Below are 16,627 nucleotides of genomic sequence, written 5' to 3'. Positions count from 1 at the left end.
AAACCCCGATAATATATGTTTAATTGTCGGAAACATTGGTAATGCAATCTAAATTTTATATTGAGGAAATACAAAAAAAATTAAGAAATGAAAATGTATAGCTATATTAACAATGCTAAAATATTAAATGCATTATCATACAAATGTTAAAATTAAAAAGTACGGCTGGCTACATTAAGAATGTAAAACATACAAAATGTAGTAATTTACTTAAGGCCAAATTTTGGAAAAGAAAATTATTTAACGAACACTTAAGGTAAACATTAGTGTATCCCAAATAACACATAATCTCGTGAGTGATAACTTGTTAAAAAAATGAAATACAAAGTCCTATCAATTAGACGTCGACCGTCTACCACGCACATGCCTCTGCCCTCTCCTAGTCGGAGAATATTCGTCGATGCCCTCATTAGCAATCTGAAGCAGGTCCACTGACACCTGATGTGAAACAGTACCCTCGGTCACATGACGACACGATATCAACGATTGTAACATTCTCGCCATTCCCTAAATCTAGCCTGCATTATAATTATGTCAAACAAATAAGTAAACATGGTTAAGAAAATTTAATAACATAAGCAATGAAAAATAACATACCACGACACCAGATGGTGAAGGTGTAGAGGATCTATGATGGGGTCGTGCCTTGTATGGAACATCGGGGCATTGTGTAGGCGCAAGAGCCGGTCTCGCGTTAGGTGGAGCAGCAATAATATAGGGATGTCAAATCCTCCTAAACCACTGTATGTATCCATCGACACATTCAGAAGGGTATGATGCCTGTCTCACATTCATAATAACGTGATTCATGAAGTGCAACCACACATAATCAACAACGACTACATCTGCATCTGCAACGGTAGTGGGTGGTCGTGGAATCTCCTGGTATAACCCAAAATGCCTCATCACGTGCTCAGGCAAATGACGGGAAAAGGTGTCACCAATTCGAATCCATCCAGAATACATACAAATGTCGAAGAATGGACGAATGCCCCGATGTCCTTCATATAGATGCCATAGAACTCCACTGTATGTCAGGCCATCCAACTGCGACCAAATCTCTACAAGAGTCGAACTCTGTCGAGGGCTCTGCCACCTAGCCGCACGTGGTGTGGTGTCATCATAAGAAGACACCAATCGCCTCCTTCCCATGTTAGGGAAATGCTCGTATATCCAACTCTGAAAATGCAATTATTCAATTAAATATCTTTCGTCTTTGAACATGGAAATAAGTACATCAAATAAATGTGAAGGGTATATGTTTGTACCTGAAACAAAGTCAGAAATCCAGCCATCTACTTCGTGGAAGCCAGACTCGCATCCCAGAGTTGGTCGTACAAATGGGCGAGTGCAGCAACACCCCAAGCATATCTGCTACACGCGTGTACATCTCTAAATAATAGTAGGTAAGACACGCGTATAGAAGTGACACTTTTATTTGCAAAAATTGTGCATCCTACTAGATGCAACAGATATGCTCTGGTAGCATAGTCCCAATGCTGCGACTGAGACCTCTGAACATATATATCTCTGAGCCAGCTGAGTCTGACTTTCGGACCACGTGCATTGTCCATCTCAGCACCAACTGTGCCATCATCCTCAAACTTCAACTCCTCCAAATCACATAATTGTCCCAGTACCGGTAGGTGAAGTAAAGTGGAGACATCGTCAAGACTGATCGACATCTCCCCTATAGGGAGATGGAAACTACTCGTGTCAAAGTGTCATCTCTCTATGAAACCGAGCAACAAACCCTTATCAACGTAATCATATCAAATATCTGTGAGAGGCATCAAAGAGGAATTCAGTATCTCCCCTCGATCCTACACAACAATATTTAATATCAATTTTATTCGAAAAAAACTTAATAATTAAAATTTAAGTTATGCACTCACCCGACCCTGTGAAATACCATAAGCAACATGTTGAACATAGTGCGTCAGCAATAAAGCATCACGTGGACCTCCAGGAAATCCACCGACATCTTCCTCTTGCATGTCAGGAACATCGACATGTTCCTCCTCCTCATTATTGTCGTGAGGGGCCTCAAATGCCTCCTCCTGAACAGGACCCTCATAGGCCTGATATGCCTCCTCCTCAAACACTCGGTCCTCGGCTATAGGGTTATCCTGAATAGGAGCTGCACGTCTTCTCCGAGCTGAAGTTGTAGGTCGTCTCCTACCTTCACGCTGTGCAGAACTCTCCCTCTATAACTTTCTCTTCGAGAACTGTCTCCACGAGAACTAAAAGATTCACCTCGTGTTCTTGTCATTTCTCACAAAAACATTTTTAATTACATTAATAATTATTTCATTAAATTAATATTATTTTTTTTCATTAATTTAATAATAATTATTTCATTAAATAAAATAATTTTAATTTAGATATAAATAAATAACAAATTATAAAAAAATACTAAATTAATTAAATACTCTATAAATTAATTAAAAATACAATAAATTAATAAATAAATTAAAATAATTACGTAACAAATTAATTAAAAATAAAAAATTAAAATAAAATTAGTTGATAAAAATAACTAAAAACTAAAAACTAATAATAAACTAAAACAACATCCAAACCTAAACGGATGTCGCATTTCTGTTTGGCCCAGACGTGGATATAAAAGTAATTTTTATGTATGAATTTAATATAAAATTCTAATAAAATTTTAATACATAAAAAATATTTGAAAAATAAATATATTACGGTAAATTAATTTACAAAATATAAATTAATAAAATTTATTTTATTTATCGTTTTAATATTTTTATTTTATTATAATAAAAAACTAATTATAGTTATATTAAAAAACTATCAGTATTATATTTTTAATATAATAAATAAAGAAAAATTATTATATGTTTTTTTTAATATATTATATTTTGATTTTGATATTATAATCTTATAATCTTCTCGATCATCATATATCATATATATATATATATATATATATATATATATATATATATATATATATATATATATATATATATGTATGTATGTGTACTTGTAATTAATATTCTACACTAAGTTTGGTGATTAAAGTATAGTGGTGTGGATGGATTGAAGCAAAAAAATGTGGGTGGATGAAATGTATACATCATACAACAGTTCTCCATTCTAAATTTTGAGGATTTTCGGAGTCATTTTTATACATTACACCTTAATTTATTTTTGACTTCGATGATAATTACTGTGTTTTTCTTAAAGAACATACATAACCAGTCAATCTTACAATAATACATATTCAAACTTTATTATAACAAAAAAAAATCATTGAATAGCAAGGAAAACACTTACTCTACCTCTCTAAAAAAAATCTCAAAATTTTCTTTTAGTGCTAATTTTTTTTATTAAATTATGTTTTAAAAAACACCTATTTTTTTAGTATTAATATGCATCTATTAAATTAATTGTAAAATTAAGTTTAAGAAAAAAAATGTCTCAAAAAAATTTAATACTAATATACCTCTATTAAATTAATTATAATTTGAAAATAAAATTTAATTATGTAAGAACCATTAAATTCCCCATCTTAGTGGGAAACGTGTGTCTGTAAGAGGGGAATGAGACTCAAGAAGTGGAAGACAGGTGGCTGCAGGAGAATGGACGATCGGTTTGATGAGGGAATATATAATCTAAAATTTTAAAAGTTGGTTTCACTTTCTGCATGAGATCTTCTCCTCCAAACCTTCTGAACTTGTTTCTCCTCCTTCTCTCTAAAATTTATCATCTTTTCCTCCATTAATTCTCACGTTTTCTTCCATCTAATAATCCATCAGAGTGTATGTAAGGTTGCTGGTGGCAAGGATCCTCCTTTCAACCGATCGTTTAGTGGTTTGAACTGGTAGGTTCTTTTACTTCTAAGAAAATCTAGTTTTTGGGTACATGCAAGTTTAGTTTCTGGTTGCATGTAGTTGTCTTCTTTTTTTTCTTCAAATCTGATCATATTTCCGATCCTTGGGTTGGTTCATTTCTTTAAACAGTGAATCTGGGCGTTTGAGTGTTGGTCGTGGTGCAAAGTTTGTATTGTGAGCGATCGGTCTGTTAAGAGGTAAGGGAAGCTATTAAATTTAATTATGCATGTGATGATTTTGTGTATGTATGGAATGAATTGATTAATAATTTGTATATGAGTGTATGAAATGTATGTTTCTGGGTTTTGGGTGGTTCTGTATAAGTCTATAAGGATTCTGCAAAATTATGTAGAATAGTTGGGTGTTTGGTCTCAACCGTTCGGTTATGGTCAGGGAATAAGTTATCAATAGAGTTAGCATTTTAGCCTTACCAGGGTATAATCGTTCGGCTTATAGGAAGTGATTAATATATCAAGTGTTGATGGTTATATACCTTTATAATCAGTCTTATTGGATTAGGTAATTTAGTTTGTGATAGCTCATATATTATTATTAGTAGACTTCGTACTTGGACTAGGCTTAAAATACATTCGTTTATGATCAGATACAAGTTTATGTGTATTTCAGCTAAAATGTCTTAACGTTCGGTTTCCTTAAAAGTACTAGGTTTGATGAATAGTTTGTAGGAGTAATTATAAGTGTTCGGTAGAAGCTCTAGGCGTTCGGTTTTGTCAAATAAGTGAAATACCGTTCGGTCTTACACCAAGGATCAGTAGTTATGAGTGTTCGATATAAGCTCTAAGCGTTCGATTTTGTCAGATAGTGAAATAACGTTTGTTCTTGTTTTGAGTATAGTAGAATATCGTTCGTTATTACTCTTAGGATATTGAAATACCGTTCGTTCGAATATTGAGGATAGTTAAATATGGTTTAGTCTTATATTAAGTATTTGGTTTAATTAGAGTGTTCTATTCTTAAGCTGTGTTCGACTCATGTCAAAGTCATATCTATTAAATAAACGTTCGGTTATATTCGTCTGTTGTTTAGATCATTTCCGTTCGTTGGTAACTAAGGGTGGTGTTATTTGAGCGTTCGATCTTCTTATATGAAATGTGGTTTGATCTTTCAATGATGATGTTATGGATTGGTGCTGGTTGCTTATTTATAGCAATGATCTATTATGTATGGGAAGTATTATTGGTATTCAAGTAAAAGTTTATGTTTCAAGTAATGTGGAAGAGAATTCCGGGGAGGAATGTCTCAGTGTAAGGATAATGTTGTGGTAAAGTATGAATACGGACAGTGAAATTCACGGAGTTTATCCTGATATTCTGATGATTACCAGTTCTCAAGTAGAGATGGGTAAGTCATTGTGTGAGAATGGCAGGAGGTCCTAGCCCATAGGTTCTTGGGTGAGTTATAACGGACTAACCTCGGGTGGCAGCTGATGGTTTTCCAGTTACTACACCACCCGAGTGCACGAACGGCCTCAAGCTACGTATTCATACAATCCGGATGGTCAAGTCAAGTGTCAGTTGTACAATGAATTATGATATTCAAGTTATGTGTGATATTTACGTTGGCTCTTGTATGCTATAGCGTTCGGTTTGTAATGGTTTGTAGTTTTATTACATGTATGAATGCATGCTCAATTGAATTATAGTAGCTTACCCTTATTTTATGTTTTTATCCATGTTGTTGTTCGGTTTTCTATTGCAATGATCATCCTTGTTGGCTGTGAGCAGAAGGAGAAGAGCTTATGTTGGAATAGGAGCTGGATGGTGAGAATCTGCTGAATAGGAGATGACCGTTCGGTCGTATAATATAGATAGTTTTGGTGAACCGACCGTTCACTATTTTTGTTCTGTAAATATAACCGTTCGATTATATGATGAACGTTCGGTAGTAGTATAGAAGCTCTTGTAAAGTTCGAAAAACTTTTATGGTTATTTTTGTAATAACTGTAAGTTTGACTTTCTTATTTTAGTATCTGTTCTATCATATTATTAAATGTTGACACTTGTATATAGTTGTGTGCTATATTTTTGGGATGTTACAAATTAAATTATTAAGAGTATTTATTAATTTTGATTGGTATTAAAAATGATATTTAATGAGTTACAATTTTTTTCAATAAATTATAATTTTGTTTAGAAAAAAAGATGATTAATTATCTTTATTATCTTATAATAAATTTTCATATTTATTTTTTTCTTTTTTCTTTATATGACTTCTCATCTCTTAATATGCATCTCCTTGTTTTCTTTTATATTATTTTTTTTAAAGATTTTGACAGATTTAGTTTCTTGAATTTTATGTTCTGTCTACCAATATTTTATCCTTATTACTAGTTAGTATGTTTTTTTTTCTATTTGTGTTGTTGTTATTTTTATTTTATTTGTTGAATTTGTATTGAGATTAGAAGTGTGTTTTGTTTTTTCATTTTGGTTTTTGATACTTTTCGACGAGGAACTGAAACTTTTGCTTAGATTGAATTGCAAAACTATTAACTAGATTATGGTTTAATCTTTTAGTAGATAATAATATGAAATATATAATGAAATAAGTGATGAACAATTCACCATCACTTCCTTCATCCGAAAGGAATTTTTTACGATTGAAGATAATAAAAACTTATTTAAGATGAATCATGTCTCTTTAACGATTAAAAAAATTAGCCTTATTATCTATTAAAAATAAATGTTAAATAAAATTAATTATTACATTTTTTATTTAACAAAAAGTTTAAAAAATAAATTTTAAATAAAGGTTCATTTTTTATTTTACTTTAGGCCTTCCAAACTCTTGAACCGTCCTTGATAAACCTATGACACTAAAAGCTTCTTAATATTAAGTGAACTATATAAATATTTAGGAGTCATTTTATAAATTTATGGTTAAATATTATATATATATATATATATATATATATATATTGTAATATACACCCATGTATTTAGTTATACAATCATAGTCAAGGACCACGTCCTAAACAAAGTATTAGTGCGGTCAAAACAAGTTAAAACCCGTGAATCAATCCGGTCCACCACGGGTTAGGATTGGATTAGGTTCAGAAAATATTTAAAATTTCGATACGGGCTAATTTTGAGTCTACTAAGAACCTAACTCCCCCGAATTGAACTCGTGGTGAGCTGGGTTGGCTCACTAAATCACCTAATTATTACTTTGTGTTTCAATATTATTGGTTAATATTTTTTTTATTATATTATTGATAAGTTCCTAATTTAAGTGAATTTAAAGATAATTTTAGCACTTATCTTGTTTTGGTTTTGTTTAAATTATGTTTAATTCACTCCTATTTAGTTTATTTTGTATTTCTTAAGATCAAACAAAGAATCAAAGTGGAAAAATGAAGAAAATAAAAGAATTTTAAGCAAAAAGACAGCAAACTGACTTCAACGTTGTTGTGACGCTAAAACTTAGGCTCGAGCCATAAGAAGAAACCCACTTTGGAAGGAAACCTCAAGTTTTGACTCAAGGCTTAAGCCATGAAGAATCTTTCATCTAGAAGAAATCTCATGAGGCTCCAATACATAACACAAGGCCTAAGCCATAGAGGAAACCTCACAATTGGAGCCATGGAAGACTGAGTCTTGAGCAACAAAGGAAACCCACCTTGGAGGGAAATCTAAAGCAATCACCTTTGGAAGAATCCGAAACATCACTTTTACGGATTGAGTCCAAAAACGTGCAGTTGAAGCTACATAAAGGCAACTTGGAAATATCTAGAGTAAATTTCTACGACTCAAGCGTTAAAAGTTGTGGCTCAAGCCATGCCTTTGACAATTATAAATATAGATCTCATGTCTTCATGTTAGGCATTGAGTGGAGGATAAAAAATGTAGCAATAGAATAGGAATGTCTTTGTGAGGCTAGAGAGAGATACTTTCATGTAAATCTTATGTTTAAATGCTATTGGGATTGCATTGCAATATTATAGTAGTAGTTGAACTCTCATGTTGAGGTTGGGTGTAATCAATCTAAGTCTCTATACTTCTACTTCTTGGGTATTTATTTATACTCTCATTTAATTTGTTTGTGATTTGGTTTATACTTGTTGTTGGATGAACTGACCACTCGTCTTATCAACTTGCTTGAGATTGAGTGGAAAATGGTCTTAAATTGTGGTCCAGTCAGTTTTCCCATGGGTTTATGAAACTTGGGAATAAATATAGAGTGTGTAGTTGCAAATAAAGTCCTAACCTTAATGCATATGAGCTAGTTACGTAATCACTAAATGATTCAAACTAGTAGGCTGATAATAGCCTAGGCTCTAGGTGCCAAGAATGGACTTAGAGTTACATTCAAAGAGAACTCCTAGAATAATAAATGATTTGTGTAAGTTCATAGACAAGATTAGTAGTGATGCAATGGAAAAAGTGAGATGAAATCCACTCACAACCTCTACTTCACTCAATCTATGTAATATATACTATTATCAATTTTTCCAAATACATACTTTCTATCAAAATACCAAAAACCCAAAAACAAACTACAAATATGATTGTTAAATCCTTGTGAATATGATAACCCTCGTTAGGCTATACTACAAATGACTTGGTGCACTTGTTAATAAATCACATAGCTGGATAAATCTTTTAAAACTTTATACTGTTATGTTAGAGATTTTGGGGTTTAAGCCTAATTAACATAAAAATCACAACCCAAGTCCAAACCCCATCAATTATAGATGGGAATAAATACGAAGATGCTTCAAGAAAGTAAAATGTTGTGGATTTATCCATTCAAGACTATAATTTTATAGATAAATAGGTGACATAAAAATTATCAATGTTAGATACTTATTTGTTTTGTCTTTTGTGCTTGATTTTGTATTGTATTTGGAGTTTAAGATGATTTTAGATTGTATTATATATATATATATATATATATATATATATATATATATATTTTGAATTGTCTTTGGAGTTTAATATCATTTTGGACTAAAATTTATTTAAATTTGAATTAGAAAAAAATGTTATATTTTTTAGAATTGAAAAAAAAACTTTTAATTAAGCGAGTCACTAAACCAATCCATTTAATCTATCAATCTATGGTAGATCAGGTCAGGTTCCAATTTTTTGACTCATTAATAAGTGAACTGGGTTGAATTGATTAATTAAGCGACAAATCCATGATGAGCCAGGCCGGATTGAGTCGAATGACTTGTTTTAACAGCGCTACAAAGTATATTCTTTTAATTTTGATTATATTTTTAAAGAAAACACCATTTGTATTCTTTATACAAAAAGATATATTGCAAATGTTTATTTTTCCCTACAAAAAATTTCGTTGAGTATTATGTTTGTAGTATTTTGAGTTTCAATTTTAATAATTATTTAACAAGAGTCTCGGTTCATCATACCTTTCTTATATTATTCAGTTATTATTTAAGGAGAATACATTACCATTGTATACTAGTATATTAATTGCATATAAGTGATTGGCCATGAGAAATAAATGCAAGCTGTATAGTACAAAATATTAACCGAGTGGTTACAAACAACCAACCGGATATTCAGGTAATCTGTTTATATCTTATTCTGTTTATATTTTATTGGGCTTATATCAGCTCAGGATCCATGAGATAAATTATAAATACAGAGCCAGGGCCAAAAGCCAGGTACGTTCCACTTACGCATTATTCACTCTACGCTACTCTCAAATACTCAATAGTGATAATCATTCACTAAATATTCAACCAAGAGCCGAGGCTCTTCAAATCACACGCCTAACTTGGGCGTCGGAGTACCTTTTGCAGGTACATCCTCCCTCGTCAAGAAGGAGACCGGTCGGTTTGTGCCAACACCGATCGGCCAATAGCAGGAGTTTGGAAGCGAGCGAGCGGCCCAGACACGTCAGCAGGTTAGTCTCTCGGTCCCCAAAAGTATCTACCGAAACATTTTGGCGCCCACCGTGGGGCCGAGCGTCAAACCCAATGATGACCACGAGGAGCATGGAGGAACAACAAAGCACCAGAAAGATTATTAGAAACCACAAGAAACCAAGACGAGCGTTCGGTCTCGACATCACTATTTCGGATCAACACGAGAAACTTTCGACAAAGTAAAAACTACAGTAGATGAATCATCATCTCTACGTGAGACGTCGTCAACAAGATAAGTATTTTTTGAAATATGAATATTTCATAAAATATCTAATTGATAATAGATATTATAACAACTATTTTTATGTTAAATATATAGTATAATCCATAATATATTATATGATATATGATATATTATATATAATATAGCATATAACTATAAATATAGTTATCTAATTATTATAACCGAAATATTTTCTAGCATGATTAAAATAGTCAAAGAAATTGTTGTGTGAGAGATAAGTATCAATAGCAATATTATAAAATCTCAAGACGGTTTTGATACCTTGTTTATTATCTATGTGATTTATTCGGTGCAATTCATAATATCTGGTAACCGAATCATTTATTATACGGTCATATACCATAATATATATCATCATGAGAATTTCAGCAATGAACATCTTGAAGAAATATATATCAAAATCCACGCCATCAATTATGCAAGTGCATACTAAGATCTAGTCATAAACGGACTTCATGGAATTCAATTAACGAAGGGGAAGTCTCCTATTACAAACACTGATTGCCAATTTCGTCAGCAAAGTTCATAATTAACGATCAAGTCAGGGATCGAGCGGTAAATCCCTCTCGGGAGAGAGGTAAAGCCCTCTCAAAGACGAACGGTAAATCCCGTTCAGTAGGAAACACTCCTAGATCAAAGCAGAGGTAAAACCCTCTCAAAGCCGAACGGTAAAGCCCGTTCCCTAGGAAGCACTCCTAGGTCGAAGACCGAGCGGTAAATCCCCCTCGGGAGAGAGGTAAAGCCCTCTCAAAGACGAACGGTAAATCCCGTTCACTAGGAAACAATCCTAGCTCAAAACAGAGGTAAAACCCTCTCAAAGCCGAACGGTAAAGCCCGTTCCCTAGGAAGCACTCCTAGGTCGAAGACCGAGCGGTAAATCCCCCTCGGGAGAGAGGTAAAGCCCTCTCAAAGACGAACGGTAAATCCCGTTCACTAGGAAACAATCCTAGCTCAAAACAGAGGTAAAACCCTCTCAAAGCCGAACGGTAAAGCCCGTTCCCTAGGAAGCACTCCTAGGTCGAAGACCGAGCGAACGGTAAAGCCCGTTCCCTAGGAAGCACTCCTAGGTCGAAGACCGAGCGATAAATCCCCCTCGGGAGAGAGGTAAAGCCCTCTCGGTTCATGTTGAAGAACGAGCGGTAAATTCCTCTCGCTTAATGTCTAAGGACGAGCGGTAAAGCCCGCTCGGTTAAAGTCGAAGGCCGAGAGGTAAATCCCTCTCGGTTCATGTTGAAGGACGAGCGGTAAATCCCGCTCGGTTAAAGTCGAAGGCCGAGAGGTAAATCCCTCTCGGTTCATGTTGAAGGACGAGCGGTAAATCCCGCTCGGTTAATATCGAAGGCCGAGAGGTAAATCCCTCTCGGTTCATGTTGAAGAACGAGCGGTAAATTCCTCTCGCTTAATGTCTAAGGACGAGCGGTAAATCCCGCTCGGTTAAAGTCGAAGGCCGAGAGGTAAATCCCTCTCGGTTCATGTTGAAGGACGAGCGGTAAATCCTGCTCGGTTAAAGTCGAAGGCCGAGAGGTAAATCCCTCTCGGTTCATGTTGAAGGACGAGCGGTAAATCCCGCTCGGTTAATGTCGAAGGCCGAGAGGTAAATCCCTCTCGGTTCATGTTGAAAGACGAGCGGTAAATCCCGCTCGGTTAATGTTGAAGGTCGAGAGGTAAAACCCTCTCGATTAATGTTGAAGACCGAGAGGTAAATTCCTCTCGGTTCATGTTGAAGGACGAGCGGTAAATCCCGCTCGGTTAATGTCGAAGGCCGAGAGGTAAATCCCTCTCGGTTCATGTTGAAGGACGAGCGGTAAATCCCGCTCGGTTAATGTTGAAGGTCGAGAGGTAAAACCCTCTCGATTAATGTTGAAGACCGAGAGGTAAATTCCTCTCGGTTCATGTTGAAGGACGAGCGGTAAATCCCGCTCGGTTAAAGTCGAAGGCCGAGAGGTAAATTCCTCTCGGTTCATGTTGAAGGACGAGCGGTAAATCCCGCTCGGTTAAAGTCGAAGGCCGAGAGGTAAATCCCTCTCGGTTCATGTTGAAGGACGAGCGGTAAATCCCGCTCGGTTAAAGTCGAAGGCCGAGAGGTAAATCCCTCTCGGTTCATGTTGAAGGACGAGCGGTAAATCCCGCTCGGTTAATGTCGAGGGTCGAGAGGTAAAGCCCTCTCGGTTAACGTAGAAGACCGAGAGGTAAATTCCTCTCGGTTCCTATTGAAGGACGAGCGGTAAATCCCGCTCGGTTAATGTTGAAAGTCGAGCGGTAAAACGCTTTCAATTCCGCCAACACAGCCTCCCTCAAACTCATCAGTCCTATAGTTAACCACGGCTAAAGCCAACCGCTTAACTCGGACTTGGGGGGCATAATGTATAGTACAAAATATTAACCGAGTGGTTACAAACAACCAACCGGATATTCAGGTAATCTGTTTATATCTTATTCTGTTTATATTTTATTGGGCTTATATCAGCTCAGGATCCATGAGATAAATTATAAATACAGAGCCAGGGCCAAAAGCCAGGTACGTTCCACTTACGCATTATTCACTCTACGCTACTCTCAAATACTCAATAGTGATAATCATTCACTAAATATTCAACCAAGAGCCGAGTCTCTTCAAATCACACGCCTAACTTGGGCGTCGGAGTACCTTTTGCAGGTACATCCTCCCTCGTCAAGAAGGAGACCGATCGGTTTGTGCCAACACCGATCGGCCAATAGCAGGAGTTTGGAAACGAGCGAGCGGCCCAGACACGTCAGCAGGTTAGTCTCTCGGTCCCCAAAAGTATCTACCGAAACACAAGCTATAAACAAATTAGGTAACATTAACTAGTAACTGCAACACTTTCTATAATTAAATTATTATTTATCGATGTTCTCGAATTTTCTTTCCTTTTCTTCTTTATCTCTTCCTTATCTTAGCAAATCACATTCTTACAATTTTCGTAACGGAGAGTTTGATTGAACTTAAACTTGTCAACAATTCTAGTAAGGAGTAAGAAAATGTTTAGGATTTTTAATACTCATTTTTCTTTTTATGGATGAGCCTGGAACAACACTAAATAATCTAAATCATGGTGTCTATGTCTCTCTCATCAGTATAATAGAATTAACCAATTACTTAGTCTAATATAATTAAAGCTTCAATCAAACCACATTCATTTTTATTGTGTGATTTGTTTTGTTCTTTCTCTCTATTTACATTCTACCATCTAATCCTCCATATTTATCTGCTATATATGGTAACACTAATATATATCCAATTAGTATTAATGTTTTTGAGTAATAATACATCAATACAGATTTTAACAACATTTTAATATAATATACATGTTATTTTTTTATTGTTTAAAATAAATCAATACTTTAACAAATAAATAATAATAAATAAAATAATAACCGTAAAAAATGTTATAAAAAACATTTTGCGTAAAAATATCATTTTTTATACTTTAATAATATTTTTTAACAACATTTTAACATTTACATAATTTATTTAAAATTATTCTACAATTAATAATAATAATAATCATAAATACATATGTAGACCAATCACAAAATGACACCTAAATATTAAAATATTATTAAAAAAATATTTTCAAAATGTCATTATCCATTTGTTTTTCCTTATTCCTTTCTAAACCCATACCTTCACCTCTCAAATCAAATCACCAGTTCTATCCATTGCAAAGACGTTTTACCTGTTGCACCAACAAAATACATTCTTGGAATGCTATTTCACCCAAAGACAATTCCACAGTTTCCTGTTGAAAGGCACGTATGAATAATATCTGATAGCTTTACACAACCATCTGATTGTTCTAGTGAATGCTACTAATCATTAGATATAAAATCATGCAGTGAAGGTTTCTTAAATGCTTCAGCCATTACATAAATTGCAGCTACCTTATTATGCATATCCACTCACACCTACACCTACATGAAACTTACACAGAAAATTGTCTGTGTCGAAACTTGTCCAGGTGCCACACTCTGATGTAACACTGATCACAACCCACGAAAATGTGTCGAGTATGCAAAATAGTTAGAGAAGGGTAGGACCACAGGGTAGGTCATCTTCCCATTAACACAATTAGTTAGGTCTCATTCATTATCATAACACCATATATATAAAGTCTCTTTTATGTAAAAGAAACCCATGTGGTCATATCAAACTCTGCACTCACCATTAATGGAAGCTGCATGTGAGGGTAGCACTTAATATATACGAGATAATTATAATGCAAGAGGAGAGAAGGGTAGAGTAGAGTATGACCCTTGATGCGGCACGTGCGTCCCATGTTAGGTTCCTTTTAAAGTGACCAATTTCAGGTGCTGCTTCCTCATGACAAATAGTCTAGCGGACCTGATGATGCCATAAACATACCTCCTCCTATAGTTGCTGGATCAGGAAATTCATGTTCTGAAAGATTTGTTCAAAATTAATTAACCTATGGAATGTATATGATATCTATTTTCCTGAAAGCGAGTGGCGCATCATGAGAATGTGGACAATATTGCATACATATATAACATTGTTTACATGTTCAGCGTGGGGTCCTAACTCAGTATACCAGAAATCAAAAGGCTACCATGTACTACAGGCCAGTTGGGAGATAATCATGATGTTTTACTCATCATTTCTCCATTGAAAATTACGATGGTTTACTTACCATTTTTCAGCTGAACATTACAACCAACTAACTATAAAACAACTTTAACTGGCTGGTGAAGATTGTATCATATATTTCGCAAAGCCTTAATGTAATTTTGTTTTTGTTAAGATTCCATTATAAATTTACAATCTATTTAATAAATCTAATTTTATAAATAGATTTTATAAAGTTAAATTAGACTTAAAATATATTTTTTAAAATAATATAGAGTTATTTAAATTCTATTTTAATAAAATTTATTATTTATTAGAATTATTGTGTCATTAGTTATTAAATTATTTATTAATGTTTAGTTTTGTATTTAAAATATATATATATATATATATATATATATATATATATATATATATTGAGGAAGTAAATTAGAGATCTTGATTAAATATAAGTAGGTTTTATAATATATGTAAGTAGAATCTTTATCTTACTAGTCAGATTTGTTTTTATTAATTGAAAGAAATGAGTATGTGAAGGATAACTTTAGACTATTTGATCATAGAGTTTACAAGAAATTTAAACATTGTTTGTTCACATTTTCTGACAGAGAAAAAGGAGAAAGCTTGTCTTATTAGATTTGTTTAGGGAGTAACACAAGAAGGACACGGTCTACTATTTTTCTCAAAGACAGTGTAATAAAGATAGAAAAATGGTCAAAACAGTTAGGTACAGAAAATTGGAAGGTTTGTCCTTAAAAGTGTGAAGTTAATACCGATTATTTGTCAACAAGAAGTTGCATAGTTAACGTACACTGTTAGATATAAAAGGATACTCAAGCTATTATGACTTCATTTGCAATTGGCTCTCTTACTTCAACCAGAAACAAGGCCAAAACCTTTTTCTATCTCCTCTGCAAAACTCAAATCAAAATCGGTGACAACAACTCGTACGGTTCCAATCAAGCAAAGATGGTTAATAATAAATCCGAGTTACATCAGAAGAGTGTCCTTCAAATCAAGCAAGATGACAAGTTCTTCTGCAGGCTACTCTCAAAGGAAAGTTCCATGTCCAACCCTTCTTTCAGAATGGCCCTTGCTGTGCCATTTGTGTGGGAATCTCAGCCAGGCACACCCAAACACACATTCTCAGAGGACACTCTCCCTCCTCTAACTCCTCCACCTTCTTATCATTTTAACTTCAATGCCTACAAAAAGAAAGAGAAGAAGCACTCAAAGTCCAAACTCTTGCTGACTTTGCTACCAAAACTGAACCTTAAGAAAATGATTCTCTCATCCTCATACTCTTCATGGTCGTCATCATCAAGCTCCTCCAAAGTTGTCCCTATGGCCAAGTTTGGAAAGAAGAAGCTCTTAGGCTATGGATCATCTAATGATAATGAAGGAGGTGGTGCTGGTTCACCCTCTTCCAAATTATGCTTTACCATTCCACGGGCCTCTAGTTCTTAAGGTACTCGTTGTTATCAACGCTTGGCCTTGGATCTGAAGAGGGCAATCTGCTGCTTATATAGTTTTTCTTTGTAAATTTTTCTAGCATATACCCTTTTAGAGGACGATATATTTTCTATGCTAGAATTGCTCTTTGAGACTTTTCTCCTCTCAAATTAAGCTTGCTTCGAAGGTCATATATTTTGTGGTGTGTGAGTGTATCTTGAACATTTTGTGCAGTTTGAAGTTATCATAGTTCCTTTTTTTGTTCTTAGAATGTGCCAAAACAGAACGTATACATTACTTCTGTGGAAGCTTACAGTAAGCAAAAAATGTGGTTGTTATTGTAGTGGTGGTGATAAACTTATAAAACACGTAATAACAAAACATTTAGTGGTAGAAATTTTACTACCAATCATCTTGCAACTGAATGATCTTTAAGCATTTGATTGACTTGTACACAGTTAATTACACCACACTTTTACTTTGAGGGATGGGAAGGAGAAACACCTTAATCAGCATCTTTGACCAATGCTTTTCTTTTCACCAATACTCCTACT

General features: G+C 34.3%; 3 protein-coding genes across 3 annotated transcripts; 1 reads left to right on the top strand and 2 right to left on the bottom strand.

The window, feature by feature from the left end:
- Positions 1 to 723: 723 nt before the first annotated feature.
- LOC124831967 (uncharacterized) lies at positions 724 to 1,152 on the bottom strand. The gene has a single exon (XM_047306077.2). The coding sequence runs from the start codon at positions 1,150 to 1,152 to the stop codon at positions 724 to 726; it is 429 nt and encodes a 142-aa protein (XP_047162033.2).
- A 143-nt stretch (positions 1,153 to 1,295) lies between these two features.
- Positions 1,296 to 1,685, bottom strand: LOC148197212 (protein MAINTENANCE OF MERISTEMS-like). Its single transcript, XM_088093630.1, has one exon. It carries the CDS (start codon positions 1,683 to 1,685, stop codon positions 1,296 to 1,298), a length of 390 nt encoding a protein of 129 aa, XP_087949756.1.
- A 13,761-nt stretch (positions 1,686 to 15,446) lies between these two features.
- LOC124831966 (uncharacterized) lies at positions 15,447 to 16,337 on the top strand. Its single transcript, XM_047306075.2, has one exon. The coding sequence runs from the start codon at positions 15,465 to 15,467 to the stop codon at positions 16,086 to 16,088; it is 624 nt and encodes a 207-aa protein (XP_047162031.1). The 5' UTR covers positions 15,447 to 15,464; the 3' UTR covers positions 16,089 to 16,337.
- The last annotated feature ends 290 nt before the right edge of the window (positions 16,338 to 16,627 follow it).

This window comes from Vigna umbellata, chromosome 6 (genome assembly GCF_029865625.1).
Source record: "Vigna umbellata cultivar VRB3 chromosome 6, Vumbellata_1.0, whole genome shotgun sequence".
NCBI lineage: Eukaryota > Viridiplantae > Streptophyta > Magnoliopsida > Fabales > Fabaceae > Vigna > Vigna umbellata.
Note: the sequence above shows the minus strand (reverse complement) of the source record. Positions and strands in the feature narration are given on the sequence as shown.

What these genes read in the sequence shown, in the direction of transcription:
- LOC124831967 (XM_047306077.2), bottom strand. Translation starts at nt 1,152, where the DNA reads ATGGGAAGGAGGCGATTGGTGTCTTCTTATGATGACACCACACCACGT.
- LOC148197212 (XM_088093630.1), bottom strand. Translation starts at nt 1,685, where the DNA reads ATGTCGATCAGTCTTGACGATGTCTCCACTTTACTTCACCTACCGGTA.
- LOC124831966 (XM_047306075.2), top strand. Translation starts at nt 15,465, where the DNA reads ATGACTTCATTTGCAATTGGCTCTCTTACTTCAACCAGAAACAAGGCC.